The 26447-nt window shown below is 40.1% G+C and overlaps 1 protein-coding gene across 1 annotated transcript in view; it reads left to right on the top strand.

Annotated features, from left to right (window-relative positions):
- Window positions 1-26447, top strand: part of dph1 (diphthamide biosynthesis 1) — a 75126-nt gene that overhangs the window by 5658 nt on the left and 43021 nt on the right. Inside the window, exon 3 of the mRNA XM_085430415.1 lies at window positions 9567-9630. Coding sequence (XP_085286541.1) covers window positions 9567-9630 — 64 coding nt within the window. The remainder of the gene's footprint in view (window positions 1-9566; window positions 9631-26447) is intronic.

Here is a 26447-nt window from a genome sequence, read left to right as displayed (position 1 = left end):
CACGGTTAGGAATCTAGCGCCACCTGCTGCTTTGGCATGTTCATAGCAGCGTTTTCCTTCATTTCTGCCTTTATGTGTGGACGGGATTATTTTTTAAAACGAAAACGGAAAATCTCCGTTTTCAAAAATACCCGTGTACGTGTGGACGTAGCCTCAGTCTCTGACTGGAAGCGCTAATTCGTCATTCGGCTTTTGTCAGACTAAAGTAACTGTTAAAACTGTTTGAAAAGCTCAGCTATACAACAAGGAGAGATTGAGAATTTCCTTTTAGTTCTCAGTTTATTTGATATTGACAAAAGTTAGTCAGTTTTGTCTGTTCTTCTGTAACACAAACTAAGATTTATTTTTAGAATTAATACTTTATTTCTAAGTGGAATTGACAATTTAGTCTGTTTCATTTGTTCTATTTTGAAACTTAAACGCTTTAGCGGCTGCCTTTTGTGTAGTTTGCAATATTTGCCTTTATTTATCTGGAAAAAGTCTCATGTTCCTTAAGTACATCTACCCTGTTGAACTTATTATGGGAAATAAATATTTAAAAACAAGCTGCTGATAATTTCACATTTTACTTGTGAGCAACGGCACATTTAAATCTTACAAATATAGTTATTTGGCTTATATCGTGATAGATATCGTTATCGCCTGAAATGAAAAAAACATATCGTGATATGAAAAAATCTCATATCGCCCAGCTCTACGGTCAGCGCAACCTCATTTCACAGTCACTTGTATTTATACCTGCTAATAAGGCGCAGGAAGCTGCTACGGTATTCTCTTGAACGCTAGGTGTCACCACTCGGATAATATCGCAACATAAGTGCTGATAGAAGTAATCAAAACTAGAAACCAAGACTTTGAGTGTTTTTTGCAAAGTTTTCAAACTGTTCCATTATCTCCCTTTGGCTGTCTGTATGTTTCTGATATCAATAAAATGGTAGTAAAAACATGATCGTACACTCGTGTCTTCCACCTTGCTGTGGCAGCCATAGTGCAAGGTTACAAAAATCGAAAGCTGCATAATGGCCCCATTACATGACAGTGGTGATGCAGCATAGTCAAATATGAGAACAAAAGTAGCCTAGGTCATGTTTTCCCTGGAAATTTTAAGTAAATGTATAACTGCTTAACACTTCCACAATGACTAAAGTAATTAACTTGTTAGGAGAATGCACAATATTGTCACATCATAAAACTGAGAAATATTTTCTGCCTATGATTTTGTAGCTTTGGTTGAACTTTTTAACCAGTTGCTTAAAGCCCTGCTTTTCCATCATGTAACCAAATCTGTAATCTCCATCCACATTTGCTCTTCCTGTCATATGGAGTAATTTGCAAAGCGCTGTGCTCTGTTGGAGGCTGATGAAGTAGTTCCCTTTTTACTAAGTTTTTATTGGAGGCTGAAACACAGCTCTCGCTCTTAGATGTGTCTTGGTTAGTGTTATTGTCGTGTACTATGGAACATGACACATGGCATTGCTATATCATTGATATCACCTTTATATCATGTAAATATGTATATTACACCTCTGATTTTACTTCTTACTGACCATCTTTACCCTTGATTCTGTTATAAAAGTGTAATGTTGTAAGTCCATGCTAATAAAAGATCTATGCTGTGTGAAAAGTGTTGCTGGGATCAAATATAGGGATTTAAGTTTCTATTAAGAATATGGTTTAAACAACTTGCAAAAAATTACATTGTAGTTTGTTTGCATTTCACCGGGTGTCTGAACTTCTCATAAACAGCAGTTGCAGATACATTCAGTTCTATCAGTGCTTAGTAGGTTAGCAACAAATCTAATGGTAAGGTTTTTAATTTTTGTTTTCCTGAAAATGCAAATTGTGCTTTGTGTGCATTGTACTCTATTCAAATTTAAATGAGTTGTTGCACACAGACAATTTAGAGATTAAGATTGCCAGTCAAAAATGTCAATACTTTTTTCTCTTACATGCTTTCACATACAGACTTGTGGTTTTACCATCATGCATTGCTGCATGTATCGTCTGACTTTTCCCGATGCCAGTTTTTCTAGTGCAGCGGTATAGGAATAATGTGTCAGTATTTGCTTCCAGCCTAAAAAAAAAGATCCTTCACTAATATACATGTCAAAATGTGTATTTTTTCTACTCCTTCATGCTTTGGGTAGTAGTATGCAGATGGCATGCCAAGAGGATATAATTTTTTTTTGTCCCCGTGGGAAGTGTTTGTTTTATTGCAGCCTGCTTTCTTTGCTTTTTCTGTTAAGTGACTTCTTTTTATCAGAGCTTCTGTCTCTGAACTGTGAAAAGGGCATAACTCACCTCATCACCCCCGTCTCTCTTTGTTCCTCTTTGTGTCCATCTGTTTCTTTGTCCTCCTTTGAACTCTGCAGTGGTCTCATAGTGTTCTTTTAAAACTGAGAACTGAGCATCATACCATAAAATTTTATTTTGGTTCCCCAGCCTCTTTTTTTTTTTTTTTATAAATCTAATCTGTTATGCAATTTTCAGAACATTTTTGTTCTTCAGCAACTTTGGCTGTTGGCTGTCTTCTATCATAATTACATCATACATTAAATGAAAACAAAGGCAAGTGAACAATTTAGTTTTTCAGCAACTTTAACTTCTGCTGTTGCGATTGCATCATCCGTTCACTTAAAATAAAGACCCAAAAAGTAATAACAGGTCATATTAACTTGGTGACTTGAGGCAACTATGTCTTTGGTGTTGAGTTTCAAGTATTATATTTATAAAATTAAATAGATAAGAATAGTTCATTTTCTAACTTTGGTTAGGAAATGGATTGAAGCAGATGATTTATTGCTCAGTATAAATTAACTCCTGTATGTGGATCCTGGTAATTATTTTTGCATTGTGTTAAATGTGATTTTTTTTTTTTTTTGATGGGGGTAAAATACTAGTTTCCATGTAAATAAACATGTAAAAAAGCCAGATATAATTAAATGAGTACATTTGACATTTTCTTTTTGATGTTTGCGTGAGCTACAAGAATTAAGTGAAGCATTTAACACCATCTTTTAGTTTCTACAGTAATCTTCCATGTTGCAGTTAGAGGCACGCTCAAGCAAAATAGGATAATATCTTAAAACTAACAATCCTGGTTTCATTGCAGTCATTAATTTTCTAAACTTTAAAATTAGGTTATGAATTAATTTTGAATTATAATCACAAACAATGTTAGCTTCACATTCGGGCTTATGTGGAATTCATGGTACTGTGTTTATGTCTATTTGTATTTACCTACACAGATACAAGGATTATATGCATGTAAACTAGTCCTTCAGAAAGACAACAGCACTTAACCCAACAGGAATTATGCGATGGGCAGCGTAGCAGGTTGAAAACTGGGCCTGGGCAGCAAAAGGAGCATAGGTCACCACCTAAAGAGAGAAATGTAAAAAACCTGATATCCAAGAACGGCGTGAGAAGCTTAGAGACTCCAGCAGACATTTTGCATTGTTTTAACTTGAGCTCTTTGTATGTTTTGCCTGTTGTCTTTTCCGTGGCTGGCTGAAGGACCAACAATTGCAAAAGCGAGATGAGGCCTAAATTCAAAAATCCTTTAAAATTCTTTTTGTACATCTCTGTCCACCTTTTTCTACATTCTCCATGAAAGTTGTTGGGTAGTAGTGATTGAAGTCAATAGTGAGCATTTGTATTTCTTTATCTATGAAGATGGGCAACTATAAAACACATTATTAGGTGTCAATGATCAGAAACTCCTTAAAGCACCAGTATACAGTCCGCATTGGTCGCTTTGTGCACTGTTGCAACATCATAACGCAGTCACTTATATTAATGTCTGCTGTTCAGGCACAGGAAGCTGCAGTATTGAACTAAGGAGTTTTTTGAGGTCTTTAGACACATCTCTCACTAGTTTTCCTACCAGGCTTCTTCTATACTAAGTGGCTCTCTTTGAAGATTATACTTCTCACTCCAGTTCTTGACACTCGGATATGCTGTGATAACTTTGTATGTCCATTGCTTGCTTTGTGAACAATTCTTTTTCTCAAGTCTAAACTAATTTCTTCTTTTTTGGCATAATGCTTTCTCAAGTGAAAGCTCAAACCCTTTATCTTCCAATTTACACAAAGTATAATCTTCAGTTTTAACTTGATTTTCCAAGCTTGTGTATTGCGAAATTAAATCACATCATTATACAGCAGTGATCTGTGCTACGGCTCAATAAAAAGGTTATGTTTTTTTTATTGTTTGCAAATAAAAACACTTAATACTTTATGGAAAAAAACCCCCACTTTTGAACAAAAGTTTGCAAACAAACTACATTAACTGAGCTGCAATAGTGATGTGAGAATGTATTGAGAGTGAAACAGCGGAAAATTGAGGCTTGGAGGTCTCTTTGCAGCCTTGAGGGTATAAACATAAAGGTACAGGACAATTCAGGGCCATCTTAACCACGCTTAGGCAAAAGATTAATCAAAAAGAGGATTTTTAACTTGATGATTTGGTATTTGCTTTCCAAACCTAAACTGGACCTGGTTCAACAGGAGTGGGGCCTGATAGCTGAAGCAGTCACCTCTTATTGTACTACTGAAAACTCCAATGCAATAATATGGATCAATGAAGACTTTCTGGCCTGGTTTTTTTTTTTAAAGAAGAAGCAAAGAAACTAGAAACAAATAGCAGAAATATGATTCATCTTTCTATGTAGTTTCTTTTAGTACTCCAGCTGCAGCATTTTTGGATTAATTAGAGGCCACTCAAATAGCTTTTGGTCATCATTAGAACAAGGAATTACAGTAGTTCAGACTAGAAAAGAAGAATAATTTCACAAGATGCTCCCAGAATTCACAATGTTGCAGGAATAAAAAGTCTAAAGAGTAACCCTTTGGGTCACAGCAACTTATTTTGTCATTTTTGGCTGTAAAATTGCACAAAAATTCTCATCTTTTAGGAGTATAAATTTTCTCTCGAGCCAAGAGTCTGTCATCTGACAAGGGATTTAAAAAGAGTTATTTGAAATAAATCATTTCAGTGTAAGGAAGTCATCTAAAAGTGGTGTACATTTCAAATAACTGACAATTTGTCCAGGGCGTTTTGATGAGAGGAAAAGTCTCAGAAACATCCAAAATTTAATCAGTGGATCTGCAGGTATGCTTGGAACCGTTGTTGTCACAGTGGATGAGCCCATAATCATAAAGAGATTTTGCCTGTTAAATTCAAGGCATACCGGGAAATAGAAAAGCTGCTGGACATTTATATAAAACACCAGCATGAATCCATTTGTGCTGGAAGTGACTTTGGAGGATAAAGATATTCTTTTTTACTTGATCGGTTGATATCATTGTTGAATTAATGACTAAATCAGATATTTATATTTGTTACTGTTTGGTCCAGATATTTTGAAGTAGACAACAATATCAAGGTGATATACTTATTTTTTGTGACTGTAGGCAAGTTCATTTCTAGAGAATTATTTTGCAATTAAATTTTTGTTTAAAAGTTTTTTTTAATTCCTTCCCCAATTAAAAATGTTTTTTTTTAAATACTAAATACAAAATAAATGCCAACTTAAAAAGTACAAGATGTCCATTCCTCTTGTCTGAACAGTTTTTGCCTTTATTGAAGGGATGACACAGAGTTCTCACACAGAGGAATTGTGCTCATTGTGTTCAAATTCAATGTTTCTTTCTGTCTTCCATTTACTCTTCACACACTTAGACAATTCACACACCTATTACACTGTAGGTATAAATGAATCTGGGGAATTCCCAGCAAAATAAACCATTCTGCTACTACAACTCCAGTGGTGTCTCACTACAATAAAGCAGCAGTAAAATATAAGCAGTCTTAAGAGTTGCACTTTAAATACAGTTTACATAAATTTAATGACTTTACAGCTCTCAATAGTACAAGAAATTACAGCTTTAATAAATCTGAAACCATATCATTTGCTGAGGACCATGCCATTGTGCCCAAGGTTCTGGTTAACAGTACTCCGTCTTACAATGTAGCTGCTTGGGTTGTCATGGTAAACTGGTAATATCTGCTAAATTAACACTGCTTAGCTAGTCAAAGTGAAAACCAAGATGCTCTCTGTGGGCTGGGGTTGTAGCACAAACTTAAATTAATTGTTTATTGTGAAGAATAGCTGCTCAAATTATGACAAACCTTATACCCACATACACCCACATAGTTAGTCATTCCCTCATCATCAATCATCAATGGAAGACACTCTTAGTACTGCTGACCACTGCGTTAATGGCAGTGCCAATAGAGGGCAGATCACACAAATCAGTCACCAGATTAATCACTTGCTATGTATATACTATTAGTCAACAATATTTTTTTTATGCTTAATCTAAGCTTTACATACCTCAGCTTAATCTAAGATATGTAAAACTGTACCAGTAAAAGTGCTATTTCAATATGAAGTGGGCAAGTCAGATGTGTTATAAAAACTCATGAAAAAACTTTATTTTGTTTCCTATTTTTAATACTACTCATCTTGGAATTTAACATTATACTGTACAGATAGAAACACAGGGACATCTCATATAATCACATGTATACAACATGGTTTTTTTTTTTATGGGATAAACCCAGTCTATGGTGTGTTTTTATCCTTCTGGTCAGGTCTGTTGTTGTGAAAACTTCATGTAATCTTTGGCTTTGTTCATTCTCTCTGCCATCCACTGATAAATTGGTCTTTCCAGCACTTTCGCAGTTTGCCTCCTACTTTTGATTGTTAACATAATCCCACGTGTAGCTTTTTAGTTACCTGTGCAGCCATTAGTGTTGCAACAATAGGTATACAAAATTAGATGATTGTTGATTGACATTTCACTCATAAAGGGGATGTTTACTTTCTTTCCTATTGAGAAAGTTAAGAAAGGGGCATGTATATATGAACTGCATTTTTATTTAGCCTTGTAATATACTTATTTGATCGCTTATATTGGCCACATGGTTGGGTTGTTACTCTTATTTGGTCAAGAATGTCCAAACGAGAGCAAGAGGGAAGTGGCAGGATCTTTATGTAACACAACAACATGCATTCACACAGCCTAACACACCTCTTCTATCTGACTCACCTTTCATTTGATGGAGTAGATGGAGAAAGCTCTTCGTTTCTGTCAGCTGTGGCAGAGGTGTGGTCTGAAACCTTTCTCTGTTAATAAACTTGGCCTTTCCTGGGTAATGACCTGCCTCTCACAGCCTGCATGACACTTGGTGATCCCTTAACCTTTCATCAGCAAGAACTTCTCTGACTCTTTCTCCTTAGAACTGCTCTATCTATCACTCCATCTCATGACTATTCACTTTCAGCCTGCTCAGTCTTTTATTTGTCCCAGCTTTTATTGTTTAATGCCGTCACTGGCGCCGAAGTCTTGAAATGGTTTCAGGGCTAGTCATCTGAAAACATTTCTACACTGAATTCAAGGTCTTCGAGTTGTAATTCTCCACTGAGACATTGATGGATTTATTGAACTAAGGTGTGACAGAGTTTGACGGGAAGAAAATGTCACGGTTGATTGAAATAACGCCTTTGTTCCCAGATACTCGCTCAGTGTGTCAGACTTGGTGGCAGAGACTTCACACTGAACTGTTGAAGTCTTGTGCCTGCATGTCTGCAATATTAACTTCCACAAAAGGTATAAATAAAAAAGAAAACAACTGACAGGAGATATTGCTAGTATACAAACAGTGTAGACTAATATAATCCCAAACAGCAAACTACTGTAGCCAACACCTGTGTTTCAGAATTTTCAGACAGACATATACACACACAAAAAAAATCCTTTGTTACCATCACAGGTACACATTTTTCCTGATTTTTAGAATATCTATACGCAAGTCAAGTCTTTCAGCATCACAGTCAGCCTTTGCTGTAATATAAATAGAAAATTGGTTTCCAAGCATCTTAATAACAGATTAAATGTTTGCATCCTTTATCCAGACAAACTGTCGGCTTCTCAACTCATTTTTTTTTTTAAATCACTGAAAATCGTTTCTCTTTGAGTTTGCTTCTGCTGATGTCAGCATGTTAGCTTTTTTTGCTTTGTGAGGAAATGATAGGATTAATGTAACTGGAACATCATTGGATTCTTAGTGAATTATGTAGGAAACGTACTGCAAAAACACCACAGCCTGTTTGTCAAGAAATCCCAGTTTCAATTTGTAGTTACTTTGTTTTCCAAGTAAATCCAAGTATATTTGCCCTGTAACCAGTAATCACAGTCCACAACTGTTTCTAATATAGCTGGCAAGTGGCTGGGATATATTTTGAATATAAATGTTGTGTTGTTGAAAACAAAATGATAAGAATTTGTATATTGGTGTCATTGTTTTTAACATTAAAAAAATGTCACAAAAACAGATACAATTGACATTTTATTGATTTTTATGCTTTTGCTTCTTAGGTTTGGTATATTTCTAGTTTAAAAGCTTACAAAATGTTCATTTAAGCTAATTTATTTCAGTCCCCTTTGGACTTGTGTCTAGTATGATGTCCAGTCATCATTATTGAGAAAACAAAAAAACACTTCAAATTTCCTTGTCTATGACAGAGTACATTTAATAAAAGTGTCTGCTTTCTAGTGGCTAAGAATCTCTCATATAACACTGATTTGTCTTATTTATTTTTTAAAAAATGAATATGCATGAACGTGTTTCATTTCACTGATTGCAGCCAGAGAGCAGTTTAAGAAGAGGGGAGAAAAAAAAAGCCCAGAGATTGAAATGAGACACTAGGCACTTTGGTAAATGTTGCCCTATCATCTCAGGTGGTGTAGCATATCAGTAGAGGTATCGGTGCAAATTAACTGATTCGTTTTATCTTCAGTGCTCGCAAGTGCAAGTGTTTTGCTCGCATTTGGGAATAAATTTAATGTGTGCAAACAAATACTCGACTTAAAAGTATTAAAAAAAAATTAAACTCCACCAGTCTTTCTCTCTCTCTTTTTAAAAAAAAGAAATGGTTAAAAACACAAAAACAATTTGCCGATCATTTGTGTCATAAGTTTCCCCTTTATATATGTCAGCCTTCAAACTCATACACATATTTGCAGACAGCAAATACACAGGATTGTGGCATAGACAGTGAATCCAAGTAAGGAATGCAGGTGAACATAAAGATATTGTTTTGCTGGGGTAAAAAAACAACCTCAGGCTGTGTAAAAATGAGAGCCTTTGTAAGTAAAAAAGCCTTAAAAAGAGTTATTTATCACAACACCTGTTCAAGCATCAACCTGTAGAAAAGTGATTTTTCTTTTCTTCAACCAGTCATATCCACCCACCTTGTGGGGGAAAAAAAAAGAAAAGATCTAGTAGCAGGCCTTGAGCTGCAGAGACAGACCTGGGGTTATTGGTTTGGACTATATTTCCAACAACCTGTCACCCACAAAAATAAACCAAGAGCACTACTGTGGAGAGAGGACAAATCCTATGAAATGTCACTGTTTGCTGTCAGTGGAGCACTCTGAACCAGAAGCAGCAGCTATGTATAGCTGTACAGTTGAGAAAGTATCAAATAACATCTTGTCATCCCTCTAATGCAAGCATGTAACTTTTCTATTTGTTTTCTTTCTCCGGTCTCTCTCCAGTTGCTTTGCAGCTTCCAGAGGGCCTGCAAATGTTTGCCTGCATCATCAGTGACATCATTGAACGGTAAGCCACATTTAAAAAAAAAATTTAAAAAAATGATTTCATACTTGCTTGAAAGATAATTTCAATCTCAGACTTCCCACCCATGTGTTGTGTTGTGGTTTTAAAAGCCATTCTAACTTTGCACTGTTATAATTTGCACTTGTTTGCCCCATGCAACTAATTTCTGTGTTCACCTTTCTGTCAGATTTGAGAACAAATTTAGATGGATTTGTTTGGAAAGCTGCAGTTAGCTTATTTAAAGCCTAAAGTTAGCTCATAGGTTTTGGGGAATAAATACCTAAATTGTGCTTCGATAAACCATCACAGTGGACTTGAAATGAATAATCAAGATGGTGGAATTTCAGTTAGCCATTGCTTTTTTTTTTTGTCTATAATTTGTCCTATTTCGTAGATGGTAGACCATATAAACATGACTATAATTGTAGTTTATGTGGTGGAGAAAGGTCAAAGTCTCCACTTCAGTCATATCGTGTTTGATCCAGAGGCAAAACAACAAGTGTCGTTGTCAAAGTACTTATGCACCAGTGTGTAGATGTTCACACTCTGTTTTGTGTGATTCCTCTACATCAAAGTTTTAGAATGCAAAGTTAGCACAGCATCGAGGTCCACTGTAACCACTTCATAAGAAAATATCCATACATTCTCTTCCACTTACAGCTGGTGTAGAAACCAGCATCATGTCCACTTGGTATTGGAGAGCAACAGCCTTATCATAATTCCCCACCTTTGACTCAATCAGAGATTCTAAGGCATTACTCAGGTTTAGGACAGAGCAGATAACAGCCTCCCTTGCTCATAGCCCACAGCGGAGGAGGGAAGCGATATTATTCTTGTTAATTACAGTGCGTTTCAGCCTGCATATTCCCTATTACACACCAGCACTCAATCACACAGACACCACAACTTTTTTTCCCCCCTCCATCCCACAGTGAGCAGTGCTTAAGCAATAATGTCCACTAGACCTAATAGTTTGTCTTTGAAGCTACCCTGTGGTTTACCCTGCTCTCTGCTAAATAAAATTGGTTATTCAATGTTTAGGAAAACACAAATCATAAAGCACACTCAAGTGAGAGCACTGCTTTGGAATTTGTTAGTATAAGTGTCTTCTTTAAGAAAATGACTGTTATGATTAAACACTCGGAGTGGATTCCTTTCATATGTGTTTAGCCAGTGGCAGCTTCATTATGTTATGGGCAAGATAAAGAAGAGTTGTAGGATTTACCATAAATTTTTCAGGCAGGGTGCACCATTATTATGGTTTTCACAATTAGACATACTTTATATTATTATTGCAAAAAACTCTTTGCTAAAATGTGTTTCTGCTTTACGTCGTTTCCATTTTCTGTTCTGACACCATCATTTTTGTTCATCATTTCTCCTGCTGTATCATTCTCCCTCTATCCAGACTCCGGCTTTATCTTTCTGTCATTCTCTTTACAGACATTTCTTACTTTTTTATCACAAGAAAGATGATAGTGAAGTTTTGATGATAGGATCTGATCTTATCAGTCGTATTGCTATCAGACTGAGAGCTGCTACTGTGTGCTTCATGAAATTTAAACCACACAGCTATATAGTCCAGTTATATGTTCAAGTTATGACTGTTCATCATAAATCTACCAAATCGGCCACATCTCTTCTAATCAGAGCAATTAGAAGACACTAATTGCTTTTCTCGCTGTCTTCTACCTCGTTCTCTATCTCTTGTGTCTGTGTATTTTTCACCCCCTCCTCACCATCCACATTTGTCTTCCAGGCTGCAGAGTACAACATGGTTCTCACGGTTTTCCTTCATTAGGTTCTGCGCTATAGTTTCCCTGCCTCCAGAGACTTTTTCTTCTATCTCTGCTGTCTTAGTAGGAATTTCAGCTCCATACTTTCCAGATTTAACAGATGGGTTCTTTGATTACTGGATGAACATCAGAGCCTGTTCAAAGTACTGAGTATCTGCCATCTTTCCAACAGATTGACAAGTTGACAAGTATCATTTGAGTGCATCGACTTATTTTGACATAGTCTTCTCTGCAAAATCTTAAAAAAAAAAAACGCTCTCAACGATGCTCATCCATGTTGGTCACAAGGAGCCCAAAAATGCGATTTTGTCTTAGGTTTCAACGTTATTGCAGTTTGACTACTATTTTTTTTGGCCATTATTTGTAGTGGTCAGGTACTACAAGTCTACAAATTCCTCTGGTGCACATGCCGGACATGCCGTTAATGTCACATTGCAATGAGTTTACATTTACATTTCACATTTCTTCTTCTGTTAGGTAGAGTAAATATGATGGATATCTTCATATTTACAAAACTCGGGTTAAATGTTCGCTTATGTTGAGAATGATGACCAGAATTCATAAAAAGTTGTGAAGAATAGGTACTGTTTTGTTTTGTTTTTTTAACTCTGACTTTTTTAATATCTCATCTCACCCTGAGAGGCAGGGCTTAGCTGTGGCTGACTCATAAGTACAGAGTCACCATGAATCTGTCAGTTTTTCTATGTCTAAATAGGAAACTGGTGATTCCCAGAAGTCATTTAATAGCACACAAGAAGTCCACTTCCCTATATAGCGATATCCTGATCTGGCTGACTGAGAATCTTCTTAGACATACTTTGTTTTAATTATGTGATAGCCACAAGGCTTTTTGGATCAAACAATTAATCTAGGAACCGTCATCTGGGGGCTCCTTAGGGTATAATCTTTGATCCTGGTGTGTCGATACTCTGTATAGTAATTGGAGCATTTGTAAGGTGGCCATGGTTTAACTCTTTTTTACTGCTGCAACAACCTTGTGCCCAGCAATTACGTACAGTCACGATAAAGGTCTTAAAATTGCAATATAACCTGAAATCCCTCTATAGCAATTACAATTCGGGACAAATGTTTTATTGATCGGAATTCTGCAAATCACCATAAGCATCCTAAGATGAATCTAGGACAAAATTAGATGAATGACAAGAACCTTTAGAAGTTTGCACAGCTTGCAGCTGACCTCATGTCACACAGCTTATGCTAAAGGCTACCAGAGGTCTCACAGGGCAGCTTTGCCATCACCATCACTATCACCCCTGTACTCGTGAGACAGGGCTGAGGTCCATATGAAAATGGGGATGAAAGGCCTAAGCTGCCCTCAGAGTAAGAAGCTTCAGCTGGATGGACTGCTAAGTCTTAATGAGGACAAGCTGCTCTGAATTATGGCCATTCCCATGGCACAGTTAATAGACTTCGGCCAAAACTGTATTAATGCATACTTTTAGCTTGCCCCACTGTGACTGTAAAAGAGTAGCATGACAATTCATAGATGGATGGATGGATGGATGGATAGATAGACACAGCACCACAGACTACAGTGTCTAAAACACCTTAAAAATATTGCTATATTACATGTTTCTGAATGGTTCAAAAGAATTAAAGCCCAACAGTCAACAAATCAGAGACAATAGTGAATGAATAGAACTTAGATGAGATCTGTACCTAGAAATGTTAATGAATGAATGACTCACTGCTCTCTGATAGAGTTAACAGATCAGCCAGTCTCATATGTACCATGAACAGTGGTGTAATTTCCACTGGGGATTGGTGGGCATATCCGTCTTAATGTTCAGAATGGTATTTTTGTCCCTCCTCCAACGTTTAGAGTTTCCGTTTGGCTCTAGTATTAAAATCTATTTAAACATTATCCTCTTACTGTCCAGCTGCCAAAATGATACTCTGAGTGGTTAATGTAACTCATGCAAGTCACCTTCATTGTTATTATGCACTCGAGGAAATTAACCTTTCCTTGAGTACCAAGTCATTTGTGAACTTTAACTGCCCTAGGTTTCACCTAAGGCATTATACAAGGTGAGATAGACTATATATTGGCACATTGTCTTTGGCGTAGGATCTTGGAGTTGTAATCAACCTAAGAGGAAACCAGCTTGTACTATTCAGGGCTGAAAACTGTTGTTCCCTCATGTGCATTTTGTAATGTAATTTATTCAGAACATCTTAAAAGGTGGTGTTAGAAAATTAAAAGGTCTTTGTACATATACAGATATTATTTATATTAGTTATTTGCTAATATATTGATATTGACATGTATGATGACCAATAAATGAAAATATTAAAAATAAAGAAGAGATCTTAGAAACACCCTTCAGCTATGTTACAAGTACTGATATTGCATAGTTTGTTCACTATAGGGCAGTCTGCATACCTGTTGGCAGCGTGTATTTGGAACGTCACCAACACAACAACCAGTGGAGCAGAGCATAAACGAGTAATTAACAACTCATTGTGACCTTAAAACACATAACTTTTAAACCACATTGGAATATTATCTCAGTAAGGACTCATAAATGACTTCACATGACAAATATTAGGGAAGTCTGTTTTAAAGTTTTGTGTGTCTGAAAGAAAAGAAAATATGAGCTTATATATTAGATTTTTAAATCATTATATACAGGGAGTGCAGAATTATTAGGCAAATGAGTATTTTGTCCACATCATCCTCTTCATGCATGTTGTCTTACTCCAAGCTGTATAGCCTACTAAAGCCTACTACCAATTAAGCATATTAGGTGATGTGCATCTCTGTAATGAGAAGGGGTGTGGTCTAATGACATCAACACCCTATATCAGGTGTGCATAATTATTAGGCAACGTCCTTTCCTTTGGCAAAATGGGTCAAAAGAAGGACTTGACAGGCTCAGAAAAGTCAAAAATAGTGAGATATCTTGCAGAGGGATGCAGCAGTCTCAAAATTGCAAAGCTTCTGAAGCGTGATCATCGAACAATCAAGCGTTTCATTCAAAATAGTCAACAGGGTCGCAAGAAGTGTGTGGAAAAACCAAGGCGCCAAATAACTGCCCATGAACTGAGAAAAGTCAAGCGTGCAGCTGCCAAGATGCCACTTGCCACCAGTTTGGCCATATTTCAGAGCTGCAACATCACTGGAGTGCCCAAAAGCACAAGGTGTGCAATACTCAGAGACATGGCCAAGGTAAGAAAGGCTGAAAGACGACCACCACTGAACAAGACAAACAAGCTGAAACGTCAAGACTGGGCCAAGAAATATCTCAAGACTGGTTTTTCTAAGGTTTTATGGACTGATGAAATGAGAGTGAGTCTTGATGGGCCAGATGGATGGGCCCGTGGCTGGGTTGGTAAAGGGCAGAGAGCTCCAGCCCGACTCAGACGCCAGCAAGGTGGAGGTGGAGTACTGGTTTGGGCTGGTATCATCAAAGATGAGCTTGTGGGGCCTTTTTCGGGTTGAGGATGGAGTCAAGCTCAACTCCCAGTCCTACTGCCAGTTTCTGGAAGACACCTTCTTCAAGCAGTGGTACAGGAAGAAGTCTGCATCCTTCAAGAAAAACATGATTTTCATGTAGGACAATGCTCCATCACACGCATCCAAGTACTCCACAGCGTGGCTGGCAAGAAAGGGTATAAAAGAAGAAAAACTAATGACATGGCCACCTTGTTCACCTGATCTGAACCCCATTGAGAACCTGTGGTCCATCATCAAATGTGAGATTTACAAGGAGGGAAAACAGTACACCTCTCTGAACAGTGTGTGGGAGGCTGTGGTTGCTGCTGCACGCAATATTGATGGTGAACAGATCAAAACACTGACAGGATCCATGGATGGCAGGCTTTTGAGTGTCCTTGCAAAGAAAGGTGGCTATATTGGTCGCTGATTTGTTTTTGTTTTGTTTTTTAATGTCAGAAATGTATATTTGTGAATGTGGAGATGTTATATTGGTTTCACTGGTAAAAATAAATAATTGAAATGGGTATATATTTGTTTTTTGTTAAGTTGCCTAATAATTATGCACAGTAATAGTCACCTGCACACACAGATATCCCCCTAAAATAGCTCAAACTTAAAACAAACTAAAAACTACTTCCAAAAACATTCAGCTTTGATATTAATGAGTTTTTTGGGTTCATTGAGAACATGGTTGTTGTTCAATAATAAAATTATTCCTCAAAAATACAACTTGCCTAATAATTCTGCACTCCCTGTATTGTCATTAATTTTAAAAAAAAAACCCTCTCTGTATAAATTCTGTATCAGTTAGGTTTTATTATCAGAATGCAACATTTTTTGGCCACGCTAATCCCAATCATATGTTGACTTTGTTGTATCTGTAGAAAATAGAGCTCTTTAATAGTGGCCCGTTGTAGTTTCCTACAACACTCTGCAAATGTTGACATAGCTATGTGAATTCACAGATGCGAAGTGAGCAAAGAAAAGCTTTCAAAGCAAAAGAGAGACTTGTTTAGAGGCAGCAGTGAAGTATGTCCTGTCACAGTTCAATGCGTTTTTTTTGCCTTTGACGGTATGCCAGCTGTCTCGTTCTAGGTTTTAAACATACTTTCATGAACTTAAAACACTATTTACTTCAGCTGCTTTTCTGACAGTGTATGACTATAAAGAGACAAGGAAAAAGCATGTGTATCTCCTATACATGGAATTTACACACAGCTTCTATTGTTAACAGCTGAAATGAAAAATGAAACATTCAGTTTTTTGTGTCTGAACACAAGGTTCTTATACTATATATTAATCGCAAAATATAAAATAGAACAATTCAAACACATCCATTATATAATTTTGTTTGTGCCTAATTTGTAAAAAGGTCTTCCGATAAAGCAGTATTTAAGTGTGTGCTTCAATCTGATGAAATAATGAACAATTCTATTATTTTTTGTATCCAACAAACATTTGATTTTTATTAATATTCATTCAATTCATTGATATTAATTGAATTAAACTAGGGGTGGGTTTTGATAATCGATTTATCGATTAAAATCGATTCTGGCTTGAATAATGTGATATCGATTCATTAAAATCCTGAATCGATTTTTTAATATTAATTTATTTTGCCCGAAACACCAGAATCTCAGGTTAAACCTCACAAAATTTCAACAACCACCAAACAGCTAAAACAGTAAATGAGAGCAGGTACACAGATTCTGCACAAAGATGTAAACACAAAGCGCGACCCGCCGATGGATCAGAATCAGTGAGATGTCGCCTTTCTCACCTGACGGCATGGACATGGTCGGGGCTGAAAGCAGACAGCTCGCTGATTCTGATGTTTCGGTGGGTCCGAGCTTTGTGTTTACGCCTTTTTTGCGCTGGTTCTAAAGCTGTTAGTTTTATCTCTCTCCAAACATTATTGACCGAACCAGCTGCGAAAGAAGATCCAAACTACGCTTCACAAAAACATCGTCATGAATTCACTCTGACTTTTGCTGTTTTGTTTCCACCACACTTCATGCACAGGTATCTCTCTCTCTCTTTTGCCACTCTACAATAGTAGGAGTGGCAAAATCTACAGTTTGGTACATCATGAGAAAGAAAGAGAGTGGTGGTGAACTCAGCAATCCAAAAAGACCTGGATGCCTAAGAAGACAACAGTGGTGGGTTATTGCAGAATCGTTTTCATGGTGAAGAGAAACCCATTGACAACAGCCAAGCAAGTGAAAAACACTCTGCAGGAGGGAGGTGTATTGAAATCCAAGTCTACCACAAAGAGAAGATCGCACGAAAATAAAAAGGGTTCACTGCAAGGTGCAAGCCTCTCATGAGCCTCAAGAATAGAAAGACTAAGTGATAGGTTTGTAGCTTGAACCTATTCCCTGGAACGTTAAAGGCAATATAATTACACAGCAAGCAAGACACGAAGTAGGCAAAGTTCTTCTTGTTACTCATGCATGAGGGAGACCTGCCTGGAGCCAAGTGTCGTTCCACCACTTGACCTCCGTCAGACTCTCAGCCAGGTTCCCCATAGCACTCCTTTTATTGTGGTTACATGAATATGCATAGGGTCATTAACATATGACGTCTACATACAAACAAAGAGTACTGTGTGTGTGTGTGTGTGTGTGTGTGTGTGTGTGTGTGTGTGTGTGTGTGTGTGTGTGTGTGTGTGTGTGTGGTCCTGCTGATCAAATATATATAACATATAACATGAAAGCACAAAAGGGTACATCCTTGGTCAGGAAGAGGGTAGTCTCCCCCTCACCCTAGATGGTTCACCCTAGATAACACGGTGAGGAAGTCCAGCAGTTCATCTAAACAAAAAGCACTTAGACTAGAACAGACGTAGCTACGTTAATCCTACCATAAAACAATAAATGGCCTGTAATGGTAAATGGCCTGTATTTATATCTCTAAGCATTCTTTCTTGAGCTCTCAGCGAAGGCGGTCGCACTTTCTCCTCTCCTCCTCACCCTTATCTTCCCTGCTTCGCCTCTATGTCCTTGTCTTGTCTTGTGTGAATTTACTTTCCCTGGAACAGTCTCTCACTTTCGTTCTCTAAACCTAAAAGAGAATTATGGATTTGATCAACTGGTCTCTGAGTGCTATTGACACCCTTAACGAGAAGTCGGGGCTCGGGAGAGCCTGAGTGCCCTGGAGGGACTTTCCCTGCCGGTTACACGATGGACGGGTGGAGAACTGGAGGACCGTGTGCCTGGCGGGACTGTCGATCGAGGACGCTGAAGATATCTACCTATTCGGAACCATGATAACAGGGTTCATGCTGATCGGCGTTGGCTTAGCCCTGGTTTATCAGAGAAATAAGAAAGCGGAACCGGCTGTTCAAACCCCCACAAGGCTGCCCGCTGGATTCGAAGCGACGGGACGAGGTGCGACCTCTCACAACGAACGTAATATGGTCAACACCTTGGAGACGCTTACAGCTGCTGTGAAGGCTCAAAACAACACCATTGAGCGTATGAGGGGAAACATCAGAGAGAGGCCTGCTCAAAATGAGACCCTTGAGCGACAGTTGGAAAACATCGCGGAACGGATCACTGCAGTTGTGAGGTCTCAGAATCAAAAGACTGACAACACCACGGAACAGAAGTTTGATACCATCATGGGGAGGCTCGCAGCTCTTCAACGGGAGATCGAGAGACCAGCCTCGGAGTGCTAGAATTCGAGCTGCTCACAAAGGAGAAATCAACAATATTCAACATTTGGACACCACGGCCCCAGCTGCAGGCCCAAGGCTGGAGCCCACCAAAACAACTCCCTGATAACGACTGTGTGATGACTATTCTTCCCGCCCCATGAAGGACACCTGGATTGGCTGGAGGACTGTTTACTTAGCCTGATAGGCCGAAGGACACTGTCTCAGCTAAACTATGGACACGCACACACACACACTTACACTGATAAGCACTCACTCATCCCCCTCCCTTTCCAACGCCTTCGATGCTTGTGCCCTACCGGGGATGATAGCAGTCAACTGGACCAGCACAGATGCTGCAGGACCGGATGCGCTGTCTACGCCGGCTCTCTCTTACCCTTTACCCGCCCCTGTTGCTTGTCTCGTGTTTCTATGGTGTATTGATAGTCATGTGCTTTTGTGCTGAGGTGTTTTTTCTTTTATCAAACTGTTCTCCCACTAGGAGCTCAGTCTGAGTGGAGTTTTTTTTTTCTCCTCCTCTTACCTCATGTAGTGTATTTTCGTTGTTTTTTTCCTATCAGCCTACCTTCTGACATGTCTGCCCAATGTGACGTTTGTGTAAAGTTGGTCAGAAGGTTCCTTTGTGAGTGCGCATGCGCCATTAGCGTGCTGCCTGCTGTAACCCCTAATTTCCCTCGGGATGAATAAAGTATTCTGATTCTGATTTATATAGCGCTTTTACTAGTCCCTAAGGACCCCAAAGCGCTTTACATATCCAGTCATCCACCCATTCACACACACATTCACACACTGGTGATGGCAAGCTACATTGTAGCCACAGCCACCCTGGGGCGCACTGACAGAGGCAAGGTACGACCTCTCTCATGCTCCTAGAGTGCTCTCTAATGCACACAAAGTTTGCAGACTATTAAGGATCAAACCTCTATCAATCTAAAACTACTTATAAAACTCTAAGCATACATAAGTAAATATTTCTAAGCATAAATGACAATCAACAATACAAAACCTAACACTAAGACTTTGTCAAAAAACATTTTAAAAAAGCCAGCACCGTTCTGGAAAAACATCCTTTTGACAGATACAACCAAGATTAACCTCTACCAGAATGATGGCAAGAAAAAAGTATGGAGAAGGTGAGGAACGGCTCATGATCCAAAGCATTCCACATGTAAAACACAGTGGAGGCAGTGTGATGGCTTGGGCATGCATGGCTGCCAGCAGGACTGGGACACTAGTGTTTATTGATGATGTGACACAGGACAGAAGAATCCAAATGAATACTTTGGTGTTAAGAGACACTGTCTGCTCAAATCCAGCTAATTGCAGTCAAATTGTTTGGGCAGCGTTCCATAATACAGATAGACAATGATCCAGAACATACAGCCAAAGCAACCCAGGACTTTATTCAAGCAAAGAAGTGGGATATTTTTGAATGGCCAAGCCAGTCACTTGATCCTAACTCAATTGAGCAAGACTAAACTTCAGACAGAAAGGCCTACAAACAAACAACAACAACTGAAAGTTGCTGCAGAGCATTAAAAAGGAGGAAACCCATCATCTGGTGATGTCCATGAGTTCAAGACTTCAGTCTGTCATTGCCAGTAGAAGGTTTTCAACCAAGTATTAGAAATTAACATTTTAGTTTCAGTTATTTCATTTGTCCAACTTTGAGTCCCTGAAATGAAGGGATTGTGCACTTCAACTGTATCTGAGTTCTTTCATTTAAAATTCAATACAGTACAATACATTTTGGTTCAATATAGAACCCAAATGAGAAAAAAGTTGTCTCTGTCCAAATATTTAGGAGTCTAACTGTATTTATTCTAGTGCTGCATTTGAAAATCTGGTTTTGGCATAGGAAGTTCTAATCCAAATTATGCATACTAGTCTTTAACCAGTGTGATTCTGCAGTGCGTCATGTAAAAAAGCCTAGAATTGCGTTATTTACATTTAGTAGAGCAGTAGAGCAGGGCGATATGACCAAAAATATTTATCATGATATACATTTGAAAATTTGCGACAACGATATAACTGACGATATAATTGACACTAGACAAAACACTTTACAACTCCACAACTTTATTAGTTCAAAAAAACAAAAAAACCCCAATGTATTTTCACTTAAACAAGCAGCTGTTTTTTTATGTGCATTAAAGTTATATAAAAATGTAACAGTGCAAATGCAAATTCCTCGCTGACAGTTTAACCAAAAGGCATTTCCAGTGGAAATTGGCCAACATATCCTCAGCATAACCATGTATAATATCCACAAAACTTAAAAAGAGGTTATACACACACAATACGGTAATATTATGTTGAAGCACAGTACGTATCACTCCGCGAGGCTCCTGCCTACGATAGCCGTAATGCTCCGACAATCCATCAAGCGGTGCGGGTTTGTAGTTTAGCAAATTCGTACTAAAACATTTGACAGATTTTCGAGCGCCATGTACCACATAACCAGAATTCATACATAAGGCACACGGGATTATAAGGAGCACTGTCGATTTTCAGAAAAATCAAAGGATTAATTTTAAGCGTGCCTTATTTTCCAAAAAACACGGTAATAACAACGGCCCGCTAGCATGCGTTACCAAAAATAGTGCTTTGTTGTGTATCTGACGGACGAAAGCTAAACCAGTTCCACACCACTGAAGTTGCAGCATTTTTACAAACCAATTCTGGTTCATCCGTTTCATTCAACGATCCGCTTTCGCCCTTCTCATTCTCCGTTGCCACCATGCTTTTTTCTGCCATGTGTGTATGAAAACAAAGGCACTGCGCATGCGCGTTTTACCCATATTCTATTGTGATATTTCATTTTCTTATCGTTGGCCAACATTATACCGGTATTACTGTGAACGGTATGATATGGCCCAGCCCTAATTTGAAGTTAAATGTAGTGGACAATATCAGGATTTGCACTCTACTGATCACATGACATCATCTCCCCCTTCCCCCCATGCTGTAAAGAATGACATATAGCACAACATCTGTTAAAAACAATTGAGTGCATAATGCTTAAGGAGAAGAAAAACAGACAGGCAAAAATTAGGTCAAGGAATCAGTAAAGATAAGTGTCGTCTTACAGAAAATCTTGGCAGTAACCAAAATGTTCATTTCCAGTGGACCTGGCAGTTGCCTTAAAATGATTACCTCAGGTTCAGGTTTTTATGCAGATTGACAGAAAAAATGTTCCAGGTTTTTATAGTGCCTTTTAATGAGGTCCATATTTATAGAAACATGAGTATGAAGGAAGCGTTCCCAAAAGTGGCAAAAGAAATAAAGATAGAACGGTGACTGAGCCTACGCATTGACAAAAATGGCCAACCACGGCATTTAGTTTACAGTGATGAGTCAGGGATTTGCAGTTTGTAACAACAGTGCACCGTAATAAATGGTGTCTAACTCATAAAAAAAAGAAGAAGAAGAAGAAAGTGATGTCACAGAAAATGACTAATGCAGTGTGAATGCTAGCATGCCAATGTAAGTATTTAGCTCACAGTGACACACACACACACACATCCTTCAGTTTCCTTATGTGTTTGAACATGTCAAATTTCTAAAAAGACATTGACTTAATTTATTTTTTATAAACGGTATATAGATGGAATATATTTTCACATCTTAACATGGATAGATTTTTCCAGATGCGTGTGTTTAAAACTTTTTTTTCAGAAAAGGTAAAGAAGTCAAAAGACAAATGTCAGGAAAAAGTGTGCACTAACAGTACTGTCTGAGCAAGAATAGGATTCAGTCAGGTCTGACCAGTTAGGGGAGCTGATGTGGTGACAGTTGGTTCTGGGATGCTCATTGTAGAGCTGTCTGCAGAAGTTGCATAAACCCATGAGATGGAAGGCACTTATCTCGTGATTCGAATGTTTTCTGTCTTTCTCCATCATGTACTAACGTAGATAACTGACAACATAGGTGTTAGATGGCTCGGGTAAGAGTTGTGACAGATGTGGTCTGTTGGTAAATCAAGGTACAGTAGGCACACAGAGCCCTGAGACATCTCTAGCTCCTTCACCATAGCTATCTTCATCCATCAGAATAGATTGCTCTACATGCTGCACAACAAGTTGAATCATTTCTGTGGGAGCAGCAGCCACAGCCCACAGCCTCCCAGGGTAAATGTCAAATCCACCATTAGGAAGGAGCCTGGTAGGAGCCTCCAACGCCTTTTTGCCCTCACATCGTCACAGTCTTCACAGCTCCCACAGCACAGCTGAGCTGTAGCATCAGATCTGGGCATAGATGAGTGAGTGAATGTGTATATGTGCCAGAACTTTTTATTTTTTTATCTGCATATTTGTCTGGTTTTGTGCATACACACACCCTGGTTGTGTTTCTGTGTGATTCAAGCTTCTGCCTGTTATTCAGCTTTATAAGATATTCAAACAGGACATTCTCATAAATTAGCTGGCAGCTCCCCCCATAAAGACATGTGCTGTCTAATTAGCTCTCTTGCTATCTATACCTTTACTACCCGAAACATATGCTTTAACAATATCTCAGTATCCACTACCTTTCTGTACTTGTGACATCTCTGCAAAGAAAGACTTGGAATTTATAATCCTGGCGGCAAAATCTAAACCTCCCGCCCTGTACCCCTTCTTACTTTTGTATGTGAAAACAGGCGTTTGGTTTGAATATTTTATGTTGTATTTGAAGAAAGCAAGCTGCAACATTACTTATCTCAAGTTTAACCCCTGGTGTATGGGGTAAGGTAAACTAGAAGACCCACACTGATGTCCATGTGATCCTTAGAGGCAAAGACACACACACACACACGCACACGAAAGCCTAAAAAAACTACTGGTTCTGTCTTTTCTAACCATAATCACATCTCATCTGGTTTTGGTGCGGTGTAGGTGGCATCATGTCCTAGAGTGGAAATCCTGATAGGTGCTCACACTTACACTGTGTAATATGAGATCTTCGAAGATAGCACCTTGGAAATTGCCTTAGCTGTCATGAAAGTACAATTGATTCCATCTGCAGATAGAGCAAGAAAAGAAGTAGCCATTTTGGACTTAGACAAGACTTGATAAGCCAGATGGATGTTGGAGTGTTTATTTTTAAAATCTAACCTTTGACTGTTGAATGAAATGTGAAGATAGTAATGGGTGAGGACAGTGATGAGACCACTGGGATTATCTTAGCATGGATACTTTATACTTATAAAGTAATTATATTAGCACATTTCCCCAGTGTGTCAAAGAGATAAGCAATGCCTAGTGCTGAAGGTTACAGTCCCGCTGTTCTTTCCCCAACATAACCACTCAGACTGGCCATAATCATTCTCATTTCATATGGCGCAGTCCCAGGCAGTGCCATGTAATTGTACTCACAAAGAGCCGTGTAATATTATGCACACCCTAGAAAGAATGTATCAGAAGAATATTACACATGCTTTTAAAATGTCCTTTTACAGTAATGAAACTGACATTGCTGTGGCAGTTGAAGGGCACACAGTGGGGTTGCATAATCTGCAAACTGGGAGGAATAAAAAAATGTATAAAGATATATTTTAAAGTTTTGTGGGATCAACTTAGTATTTCAAATCCCCATTAAATGAACATAGACTGGTCAGGTGGACACAATGTCTGGCATATTTTTCTATTTGCTATAGAAAAGTAGTAGCTCAATTCCATCCATCCATCCATCCATCTTCATCCGCTTATCCGAGGTCGGGTCGCGGGGGTAGCAGCCTAAGCAAAGAGGTCCAGACCTCCCTCTCCCCAGCCACCTCCTCCAGCTTGTCCGGGGGAATACCAAGGCGTTCCCAGGCCAGCCGAGAGATATAATCTCTCCAGCGTGTCCTGGGTCTGCCCCGGGGCCTCCTCCCGGTGGGACATGCCTGGAACACCTCGCCCAGGAGGCGCCCAGGGGGCATCCTTGCCAGATGCCCGAACCACCTCAGCTGGCTCCTTTCGATGTGGAGCAGCAGCTGCTCTACTCTAAGCCCCTCCCGGATGGCCGAACTTCTCACCCTATCTCTAAGGGAGAGGCCAGCCACCCTTCGGAGGAAGCTCATTTCCGCCGCTTGTATCCGCGATCTCGTTCTTTCGGTCACTACCCACAGCTCGTGGCCATAGGTGAGGGTAGGGACGTAGATCGACCGGTAAATTGAGAGCTTCGCTTTTACACTCAGCTCCCTCTTCACCACGACTGACCGGTGCAGCGTCCGCATTACTCCTCCTTGAATCGCTACCTTATCGTGGTGGAGGGGTTTGTGTGTCCCAGGGATCCCAGGGGCTATGTTGTCTGGGGGCTTTTGCCCCCTGGTAGGGTCTCCCATGGCAAACTGGTCCTGGGTGAGGGACCAGACAAAGAGCGATTCAGAAGACCCCCATGAAAAGAATATCGAGGGAACAGTTTACCCTGCCCGGGATAGGGTTACCGGGGCCCCGCCCTGGAGCCAGGCCCGGGGAGGGTGCCCGAGGGCGAGCGTCTGGTGGCCGGGCCTTAGTCCATGGGGCCCGGCCGGGCACAGCCCGAAGAGGAGACATGGGCCCATCCTCCCGCAGGCCCACCACCCGCAGGAGGCGCCATAGGGGTCGGGTGCATTGTGAGCCGGGTGGCGGCCAGGAGCGGAGGCCCTGGCGGACCGACCCCCGGCTGCCAAGACTGGCAATAGGGACATGGAATGTCACCTCTCTGGTGGGGAAGGAGCCTGAGTTGGTGCGTGAGGTTGAGAGGTACCGGCTAGATATAGTTGGGCTCACCTCTACGCATTGTCTGGGCTCTGGAACCAGTCTCCTGGAGAGGGGCTGGACTCTGTCTCAGTCTGGAGTTGCCCCTGGTGAGAGGCGGCGGGCTGGGGTGGGTATTCTTATATCCCCTCGGCTTGCTGCCGGTACGTTGGGGTTTTTCCCGGTGGACGAGAGGGTTTGTTCCCTGCGCCTTAGGGTCGGGGAACGGGTCCTGACTGTCATCTGCGCTTATGCGCCGAGTGGCAGTTCGGAGTACCCAGCCTTCTTAGAGTCCCTGGGGGGGGTGCTGGAAGGTGCTCCACCTGGAGACTCTGTTGTCCTGCTGGGAGACTTCAATGCTCACGTGGGTAACGACAGCGAGACCTGGAGGGGCGTGATTGGGAGGAACGGCCTCCCTGATCTGAACCCGAGCGGTGCTTTGTTATTGGACTTCTGTGCTAATCACAGTTTGGCCATAACGAACACCCTGTTCGAACATAAGAGTGTCCATAAGTGCACGTGGCACCAGGATGCTCTAGGCCGTAGGTCGATGATCGATTTTGTAATCGTATCACCAGACCTGCGACCATATGTTCTGGACACTCGGGTAAAGAGAGGGGCTGAGCTGTCAACTGATCACCACCTGGTGGTGAGTTGGATCGGGTGGCGGGGGAGGACGCTGGACAGACCTGGTGCACCTAAACGCGTAGTGAGGGTGTGCTGGGAACGTCTAGCAGAGGCCCCAGTCCGCGAGATCTTCAACGCACACCTCCGGCAGAGCTTCAACAGCATTCCGAGGGAGACTGGGGACATTGAGTCCGAATGGACCATGTTCAGCGTCTCCATTGCCGAAGCTGCTGCATTGAGCTGCGGCCGCAAGGTGGTTGGTGCCTGCCGTGGTGGTAATCCCCGAACCAAATGGTGGACACCAGAGGTGAAGGGAGCCACCAGGCTGAAGAAGGAGGCCTATCGGGCTTGGTTAGCCTGTGGGACTCCGGAGGCAGCCGACAGGTATCGACAGGCCAAGCGGAATGCGGCTCGGGCAGTGGCTGAAGCAAAAACTCGGGTGTGGGAGGAGTTCGGAGAGGCCATGGAAAAAGACTTTCGGACTGCCTCGAAGAGATTCTGGCAAACCGTCAGGCGTCTCAGGAGGGGAAAGCGGTGCTCTACCTGCACTGTGTATAGTGCTG

The sequence above is a fragment of the Copadichromis virginalis genome, linkage group LG14 (genome assembly GCF_057382275.1).
Source record: "Copadichromis virginalis isolate Kocher_CV1m ecotype Utaka linkage group LG14, C_Virginalis_male_GT1.1, whole genome shotgun sequence".
In the NCBI taxonomy this organism is placed as follows: Eukaryota; Metazoa; Chordata; class Actinopteri; order Cichliformes; family Cichlidae; genus Copadichromis; species Copadichromis virginalis.
This window is presented reverse-complemented; position numbering and strand designations above follow the sequence as displayed.